The 9,905-nt window shown below is 50.1% G+C and overlaps 1 protein-coding gene across 1 annotated transcript; it reads left to right on the forward strand.

The window, feature by feature from the left end:
• Positions 1–29: 29 nt before the first annotated feature.
• Positions 30–9,866, forward strand: LOC104987238 (myelin and lymphocyte protein-like; the record flags this gene model as incomplete). The annotated part of the gene is made up of 2 exons (XM_010838079.1): positions 30–303; positions 9,681–9,866. Coding segments are annotated over exons 1-2 (279 nt in total), but the record flags the coding sequence as incomplete, so codon positions are not given.
• Between the last annotated feature and the right edge of the window lie 39 nt (positions 9,867–9,905).

Raw genomic sequence — 9,905 nt, forward strand, 5'->3', positions numbered from 1 at the left:
CCCGGGTGGTTCAGGGCGAAGCCCGACGGTCTAGGGCGGTGGCAGGGCCCCGCCGGCAGCGGCCTGGGGCTCCTCTTTTCTTGGCCCGGAAATCCCGGCCTCAACCCTCGCGGGTGCACCCGGCTCACTGGGCTCCCCGAGCAAGTGCTCGGTCAGCGCGGAGCCAGAGACGCGCGCCTCTGATTCCGAGGCGGACACCCGCGCGTCTGCATGGCCACCGGAATGGCTTCGGGCGGCCGCAGGCTGCCCAGGGGTTCCGCGGTCTTCACCACCTTCCCCGACCTGCTCTTCATCTTCGAGTTTGTGAGTCGCTGAGGACCAGGGAGGGCGGGCTGGGACGGGATGGGATGGGCAGTGCCGCGCGCGCTCTCCCCGCCCGCCCGTCCCGGAGCGGCCCTGGTCCGGGAGCACTGGGTGGGGTAGAGAAGGAGGGTGAGGACTGTCTCTTCCCCACCGCCACATGCAGCCTTCTGGCCCCTTCTAGCCCGCGACGACGGGGAGACCGTCACCGGGGCTTAGGTGGAGAAACCAAACTCACAGGGCTCAGTGGTCGGAAAGCTGGCCGGGTTCCACCGGCAGCGCGCAGGTACCAAAGCTGCGCTCCTAACTTGCTTCCCATGGGCTTCTTGGCGATCGACGTCCTTGTAGAGGCGCCCAGCTCTCTCCATGGTCAGGAATTTGTTTTAAAAATATAAAAATCGGCAAAAGAAAGATTAAGTATTACCGAAAGCGGTGTGGAGATAGGGTTGGTGTTGCAGGAGGAACCGAATCCGGATTATTTTCTCTTGGACGTTTCTGGAGAGTGAACGAAATTTTGGCAGTCTGGAAATGATAAAACCAGCCGTCGTTTGCTCGCCACAGTCATTGTACCCAGTGTGAAGGATGGAGGGAGGGAGAGGGGCCTGTGAGAGCCGGGCCCTGACTTGGCTGACCTTGAGCATCCAAGGACTCCTTCCCCTGCAGTTGGTCCTTCCTTACACTGGAGCCGCACAGCCTCAACCCGAGGCTGCGGGAAAGCGCTTCTTCCTCTGGGCTCCTGTGAAGTGCTCCCTGTGGGACTCAGGCTAAACTTCCCAGGGCCTCGCCTAAAGGCGGTGGAGGGGTGGCAGGCAGGCTGTATTCCTTCTGTGGCTTTAACGCCAGAAGCCGCGAGACTCATTTCCCTGCAGCCCCACCGCATAAATGGCCGCCTGGAGAGTCCGTTGGAAAAGAAAACGTCCAGACCTGTTTAGAAACGGGACCCCAGCTTCTTGTCTCCTGATTGTCAAGGAGATGTGAACAGCAAAGGGAGCAGGTTCTGTCTTCCCTGGAGGGTTGGGGGAGATGGCAGAAGGGGTCAAGGTAGCCTGGTCGCACCCCTGTGGAGGAGCTGACATCTAGGAGAAGCCCTGGACACCTCTGGACCTAGCCACACCATTTGTAGGTGGGGACACTCGGGCCCAGAGTGGAAAGGACTGGCATCCACTAGAATGTTCCTTCCCAGACCACTCATCTCTGCTTCCAGTCAGCACTGAGCCTGTGTTTGCTCAAGGCTGGGTTTCTGGAAATGATCCTGTAGAACCTAAGACCAGGGAATAAGTAGTGAATGAGTAGTTCCTTCAGAGCCTACTGTATTTACAAAGGCAAGTTTTGTGACCAAAAGAGATGCTGGCTAAAAGTGAGGTGTGGTGGGGCAGAGAGATTTTTTAAGCAACAAAAGGACTTGCTAGTGTCTCGTAGGTTGCCCTGATGAGTGGCTTGCTCTGCCTTTGTAACTGGGGAGCATTATAACAAGAGTCACGAGAGAGTGTGTTAGTTGGGCTTCATGCAGGAGACTCTGGTGCACCCTCCTCCTCTTGCGCAGACAAGGTCTGGCTCAGGTGGCAGCAGGCGTGTGTGCTGGGGGTAGGGGGATCCTAGCGCCACAGAAGGGACAGCCTCCCAGCGCCCTCTGCCTCCTCTGTCATCACAGCTTAGTGGATGGAGTGCCAGAGTGAAGGATGAGCCCAGCCTGCTGGGGGGAGTCCTGGGTGATGAGGAGGATCCCCCTAAATCAACAAAAGTAGAAAACCAGGTGTAGGAAATCTCAGATCTATGGACTACCTGAAATGCATCATTTTGATGCCTGCAGATAGTAGCGGCTTCTAAGAAAAATGTCTCCTTTGCCCCAAATACCTCTCTCACACCCGTCTTAGAAGTCATTTGTTTCTCTACCCCATTAACCCCTGCTTACCGGATCACACCCCTCCCACTTCCAGAGGGCCCTGGTGCCTCAGTGTCATCCTAAATTTTTTACTTCCTCCTTGAATTGGGGATGGGCTCATAGGGTGCCTGGGAGCGCAGAAAAGAAAGCAGATGCCCGTTCTTTATATTTTCATCTGTACAAGTTGTACACATACAAAGCTGTACGTGTTTTGATGTGTGGAAAGAGTAGAGAACTAAAGGGCCTAAGAAGGAGCTGGCCAATCTGGGAGGGATGTTTATGTTTTTTAAATTATGAACTGTTTCAACAACAAAACATATACAACCCAATTAAGAAAATGGACAAAGGACTTGAATGCACAGTACTCCAAAGAAGACATGCAAATGGTCAATAAGCACGTGGAAAGATACCCATCATCATTAATCACTAGGAAAATGAAATCAAAGCCACAGTGACTACTGACCCGGTATGCGACAGCTACTGAGCCTGCAGGCCGTGGAGCCTGCGCTCCTCACCTAGAGAAGCCACTGCAGTGAGAAGCCCGCGCACTGCAACCAGAGAGGAGCCGCGCTCCGCAGCTAGAGAAAAGCCTGCACAGCAATGAAAAGAAAATAAATAAGTAAACTATCTTAAAAACACAATGAGCTCTACTTCACGTGAAATTAGGACTACTGTTATCAAAAAACTGGAAAATAAGTACTGGCTAGGATGTGGAGAAATTGGGACCCTCAGACATTGCTGGTATTGGAGAAGGAAATGGCAACCCACTCCAGTGTTCTTGCCTAGAGAATCCCAGGGACGGGGGAACCTGGTGGGCTGCTGTCTATGGGGTCACACAGAGTCGGACACGACTGAAGCGACTTAGCAGACATTGCTGGTGGGAATGTAAATTTGTTCACCTGCTATGAAATACAGTTTGGTAATTCCTCAGAAATAATTACCAGCCATCATCACAAAAATCTACGACAATAATGGAGAGGGTGTGGAGAGAAGGAAATACCTCCTACACTGTTGGTGCAAATGCAAATTGGTACAACCACTGTAGAGAGCGGTAGTATGGAAATTCCTTAAAAACTAAAATAAAGCTACCGTATGATACTGCAATCCCACTCCTGGGCATGTATCTGGAGAAAAACATGGTCTGAAAGGAAATATCCACCCCAGTGTTCTTTGCAGCACAGTTTAAAATAGCCAAGAAATGAAAGCAATCTAAATGTCTATTGACAGATGAATAGATAAAGAATATGTGGCACATACATGCAATGGAATATTACTCAGCCGTTTAAAAGAATGAAATAATGCCAGTTGGAACAACATCAGTGGGCCTGGAGATGATCATACTACGAAATAAGTCAGACATCATATGAAATTGCTTATATGCAAATCTTTTAAAAATTATACAAGTGAACTTATTTATAACAGAAACAGACTCACAGAGAATAAATTAACGGCTACCCGGGGGAAGGGTGGGGGGCAGGGATAGATTGGAAGTTTGGGATTGACAGGTACACGCTGCTATGTTGTAAACAGATAACCAACAAGGACCTACTGTATAGCACAGGAGACTCTGCTCAATATTACTTAATAACCTAAATTGGAAAAGAGTTTGAGAAAGAATAGGTGTGTGTGTATGTACAGATGAATCACTTTGCTGTGCACTCGAAACGAACACAACTTTGTTAATCACCCATCCTCCAAGATAAAATTAAAATTTTTAATTAAAATTTTTAAAACATAATAGTAATTACCACATGACCCAGCAATTCCTAGATTTATGACCAAAAGAATTGAATACAGAGACCTGAATAGGTACATAAACATGCATGTTTATAGCAGCTCCATTCACAGTAATTAACAGGGAGAAATAGCCCAAATGTCCCATCAGTGGGTGAATTAATAAAGAAATTGTGACCTTCCGTGCAATGGACTATTACTCAGCCTTAGAAAGGAATGGAGCACCGATCCATACTATAGAGTTAATGAGTGTGAAACTGCTGTGCTGAGAAGCCAGACACAAAAGGTCACGTGGTGTAGGACCCCATTTATATGAAAGGCACAGAAGAGATAAGGTTATGGACACAGAACACGAACCAGTGGTTTACTAGGGCCTGAGAAGAGAGCGAAACAGGGAGCGGTTCACTGGGCATGGTGCTTCCTTTTGGGGTGATACAGTGTTTTGGAGTTAGAGATGGTGGACTGCACAACATCCTGAATGCATTAAATACCACCGAACTGGTCAAGGTGAAACGGTTCACTTCCTGTTGTGCCAATTCCACGTCAGTTTGTTTTTTCCAGGTTCCATGCATGAGACAGGGTGCTCGGCGCTGGTGCACTGGGATAACCCAGAGGGATGGGATGGGGAGGGAGGAGGGAGGGGGATTCAGGATGGGGAACACATGTACACCCATGGCGGATTCATGTCAGTGTATGGCAAAACCGATACAATATTGTAATTAGCCTCCAAAAAAAATAAATAAATATAAAGTGAATCTAAAAATAATAAGAATAATTTATTTATTTGGGCTGTGCTGGGCCATCGTTGCTGTGCGGGCTTCTCTCTAGTTATGGGAGTGGGCTGACTCCCACTGTGGTGTGTGGGCGCCTCGTCACAGTGACTTCTCTTCTTGCAGCGCTCAGGCTCGAGGGCACACGGGCCTCAGCCACATGGGCTCCAGAGCACAGGCTCAGAAGTGGCCCACGGACTTAAGTGCTCCGAGCCACGAGGGATCTTCCCAGACCAGGGATCAACCCTGCCTCTCCTGTATTGGCAGGTGGTTCTTTACCACTGAGCCACCAGGGAAATCCCTCCACTTCAGCTTCTTAAAATTAAGAACTATTTCAAATATTATAGAAAAGTATATATAATATTTTTGGAGAAGGAAATGGTAACCCACTCCAGTATTCTTGCCTGGAGAATTCCATGGAAAGAGAAGCCTGGCGGGCTGCTGTCCGTGGGGCTGCAAAGAGTCGGACACGACCTAGTGATGGACACTATACTGTGTATAATACTTTAATGAAAACCCTTGTAATTATTGCTCAGTTTTGTCAAATCTTAATGTTCCTCTCAGTATTAAGGAAATAGAACTTTCAGACGACATGTAAGCCCCCTGGATACTCTGCTTATTACTGTCTCTTCTTCCAGCTACAAAACCACCCCTGGGCTGAATGTGTGTTCAAGGTTAAAACTTGACTGCACCCCTAACTACCTCTGACTACACGTGGTGTGGTTTTATGTTTTCTCACTTTATGAAAGTTTTGTTGCCCTGTACATATCCTTCTGCAACAGGCTTTTCATGCAGCCTTATTCTGAGGTTTATACATGTTGACACTCTTTATCCGTCTCCTGTTGATGGGCATTTGGGCGATTTCCAATCTGCTTCATTTTGATACTGCAGACGGCACTGCCAAAGAACATTCATGTATTCCCTTTACTTGTATGTTGGGAATTTCTTTCAGGAACACACACACTGGGTCATAGGGGTTGCACGTCCTCCTGTTCCCAGATGTTAGCACATCACTGTCCAAAAGGGTTATTCCCCCTTACACAGCCCAGGAGTGGAGTTACCAGGAAGCTAATAAATATTAATTAAGCTCAGGACCCCTGCTTGCGCAGACTGTTTCCAGGACTCTGGCTTGCTTTGCATTCTTTTAGAAAGAAGGTTCCCATATTGTATAACCGTCCTGACTCCCACCAGCAGCTTATCAAAGTCTCCATTGTTCCCAGACCTTGCCTCACTTGGCAGAGTCAGACTTTGTAATTTTCTGCTAGTCCAATGGGTGTGAAAGGCTTGATCCATTTTTTAAATCTGTGGTCCAGTAAGTTGTTGCTTACTCCCAGTCCATATTCCCATACCTGACCTCCCAATAGCCTGGGAGTTGCAGATGCCAGACCTTCAGCCTCCAGGTCAGCAGGGTGGACACCACTCCCCCCGCAAGACCAGGAAACTACCCAGGAGCAGGGAAGAGTGGTATCTTGGGTGAGGCATGGCAGCTCTCCCCGGGCCTGCACCCCTACCCTGGAGCTCCTGACCTCTGAAGGCTGCAGGGCCGTCACAGGAAGAGGGAGACAGGCACGACCCGGTGGTGTAAGCCCATCTCTCTGAGCCACACACACCACACAGCTGTTGCCAGAAGTGGGGTCACAGAACAGAGCACGCTGAACCTGGGGAGGGTGGGGGAGGGGCACTTCCGCTGCAGTTCACCAGCCCCAGGGCTGAAGGACAGCTGGCAGCAGGAGCAAGGCTCCTCTCGTGGGGCAGTCTCCTCTCCACCAGCGTGACTCTTCTCCTGGCCACTTCTAAAGCCGACCCTACATACGAGGGCAGTGTCATGGTGAACTGCTCTTGCGTCAGCTTGTGTAACTGTCACACACACACACAGAGGTCCTGACCTGGGCTCCACAGCCAGCCTGCTGAAGCTGGCACTTAGCAGCTGTGGGGATGTGAGCGGGCAACTGTGCCTCAGTTTTCACATCAATAAAATGGGGACACGACAGTATAAACCTGTGGGATGCTGTGAGGAATAAGTGAATGTCATGTACACAAAGCTCTTAAGACGAGTGATGCACACAGTTACTGCTCGGTAGCAATCAGGTGCAATGATTAATTTAGTAACGCCTCAAATGCATGGTCTGAGATCACCTGGCTAGTGTGTGCTGAAAGGGGGCAAGCGGGCAGGGGCAGGGGCGGTGTGGGTGACCCACACCACCTTTTCTTTAGATGCCCTTCTCAGGCAGGACGCTGAGTAGATTTGGGGGCGGGTGAGGCTGTTGAGGGAACATTCAACTTGTCTCTGGGTCAAGTACCACACAGATAACCTATCTCAATAGGGCGTCCCACAGACTCTTCTCCCCAAAGAGGGGAAACGGAGGGCAGAAGTCGGCGTGTCCTCTGCCAGGAGCCGCTCTGGCCAGCCTGACCACGGGGGGTGACCAAGGAGAAGAGGATGCTGTGGCTGCCCCTCCTGTCTTGTGCCTTCGGGTGGCACCAGCACGGTGCCAGGACCCTGGGGAAAGCTTTGTGAATTCTGAGCGTGTATTAGTAGCAAATTGCCGTATCTGCCAGAAGGCAGAGGAGCAGTTGCCACGGGGCCTGGTTAAACTTTTCAAACATGATTTGTCATCGTGTCAGTTTATCAGCGTCTGGCAGGGCCCTGTTTCAGGGCGAGGGCACCTGCTGGCACTAAACCTTGCCCGCAGGCAGTCTCCCAGAGCCTCCATCATGCCCTCCAGCTGCCTGCTGATAAGCCAGACACTGTGGGTCGAGGGACCTGGCCAGAAGGGGACCACCCAACCACTCTTACATCTTAGGACTCTTCCCAAGACAGACCAGCCCCTCAGTGGTCTCCATTCACGGTGCCCCGGTGTGGGTGCCCGTGCGGCTAAGTCCTTCATACCCAGCTGACCTGGAAGCCCACTCTGAGAGCACCTTTCCTGTACTGCAGGCCAGTCTTGGGGTCTGCCCCCTGTCTGATGCATGACTCTGCCCATGTCCCTGGCACACACTGGGCTCTCTGAGACACTAGTTCTCAGGATGCGTCCACAGGAAAGGGACTGGCATTTATCTCCTACCTGGCCAATGTGTATGAATCAGAAGAGAATCCTCGACCACAAGGGAAGAAGGGTAAAACTGACACCCACACCCTTCTCAAAGAGAGAGTCTGAGGCCCTGCAGAGCAGCGCTGTTGGCTGAGGCGCTCTGCTCACTGCTGCACGCGCACTGCTGCGAGCTTGCCGCGCTGCCGGCCCCCTGGGTGCCTCCCATCAGATCTGTTTTTCTTGCACAGAACCCACTCCTGTCTGATCTAAGCGTCCAATGATTTTTTTTTTTTTTTTTGGTCTCTTACGGCTGACATTCATATTTTTCATGAAACCTCCTTATTCCTCTGTATCCTGCTGGGTAAAGCCAGTGGGCACAGGGAGGGAAGAAGCTCCATCCAAACAAGGGCAAGCTTGTCTACAAGCCCTTGGCTTTGAGGATCTGAGGTCATGACCTCTACATCTGTCCTTACGCCCCTGGAACTCCCTGACCCTGAGGACACCAAGCACAGTGTCTTCTGGATAATGACGAGGAAAAGAGCACTTCTCTCATGCCTGCCCTAGGTCATCCAAGACCAGGCCCTCTTGGGTCCTTCCCACTCCTGCCACACCTCCAGTAGATAGAGTGCTTCCTGGACTTGGTCATTTAGGGGCCAATTTTTTTTAATGCTAATAACATAGTGTAGCTAATTCATTTTGCAAAGTAAAGACCAAAAGGATCAACTAGTCCCTACCATTTTATAAAAGAAAGGATATTTTTATATCAAAAATACTTGCTGTAATTCAGTTGCTCGGTCATGTCCGATTCTGTGACCCTATGGAGTGCAACACGCCAGGTTTCCCTGTCCTTCACCATCTCCCAGAGTTTGCTCAAACTCACGTCCATTGAGTCAGTGATGCCATCCAACCATCTCATCCTCTGTCATCCTCTTCTCCTCCTGCCTTCAATCTTTCCAGAATCAGGGTCTTTTCCAATGAGTTAGCTCTTTGCATCAGGTAGGCTGCAGTCCATGGGGTCGTGAAGAGTCCGACACGACTGAGCGACTTCAGTTTCATGCATTGGAGAAGGAAATGGCAACCCACTCCAGTGTTCTTGCCTGGAGAATCCCAGGGACGGGGGAGCCTGGTGGGCTGCCGTCTATGGGGTCACACAGAGTCAGACACGACTGAAGCGACTTAGTAGTAGCAGCAGCAGCAGCAGCTAAAATATTAGTGCTTCAGCATCAGTCCAGTTCCAGTGAGTATTCAGGGCTGATTTCCTTTAGGATTGACTGATTTGATCTCATTGCAGTCCAAGAGATTCTCAAGAGTATTCTCCAGCACCACAATTCAAAAGCATCAACTGTTTGGCACTCAGCCTTCTTTATGGTCCAGCTCTCACATCTGTACATGACGACTGGGAAAACCATAGCTTTGACTATATGGGCCTTTGTCAGCAAAGTGATGTCTCTGCTTTTCAATGCGCTGTCCAGGTTTGTCATAATTTTTCTTCCAAGGAGCAAGCAGCTTTCAATTTCACGGCCACAGTCATGGGATTTTGGAGCCCAAGAAAACAAAATCTACAACAGTTTCCACTGTTTCCCCATCTATTTGCCATGAAGTGATGGAGCCGGATGCCATGATCTTAGTTTTTTGAATGCTGAGTTTTAAGCCAGCTTTTTCACTCTCCTCTTTTCCCTTCATCAAGAGGCTCTTTAGTTCCTCTTTGCTTTCTGCCATCCAAAAATTAGGAAGGATATAACCTCAGAAATAGCTCTTCTAATGATAAAACTGGATGGCATAAATCCTTTCTAGTGCTAACAAATTTTTACCTAGTATATGACTCAGTTTGCCCATCTCACAAACGGTTCAGTATGAGGATTAACCGAGTTAACATTTGTGAAGAGCCCCGGCTCCCCAGTGTGACCGCTGGGCCTGGGCCGTCCTGGTCTGACCGTCACCCTTATCTCCCTCCCTCTGCAGGCTTTTGGGGGGCTGGTGTGGATTCTCATCCTCTTGACACAGGTGCCCGTCCCCCTGATCCAGGGCTGGGTCCTGTTCGTGTCTGTGTCCTGCTTCATAGTCACCACTCTCCTGCTCTTCCTCTACATTGTTGGTGCCCATAAGAACTGGAATTTCTGGATCACCCTGGTGAGTCCAGCCCCGCATGTCTGGGGCAGGGGGTAGTGATGGGCGCTGTCCCCTGGG

Source organism: Bison bison, unplaced genomic scaffold (assembly GCF_000754665.1).
Source record: "Bison bison bison isolate TAMUID 2011002044 unplaced genomic scaffold, Bison_UMD1.0 scf7180017845982, whole genome shotgun sequence".
Lineage (NCBI taxonomy): Eukaryota > Metazoa > Chordata > Mammalia > Artiodactyla > Bovidae > Bison > Bison bison.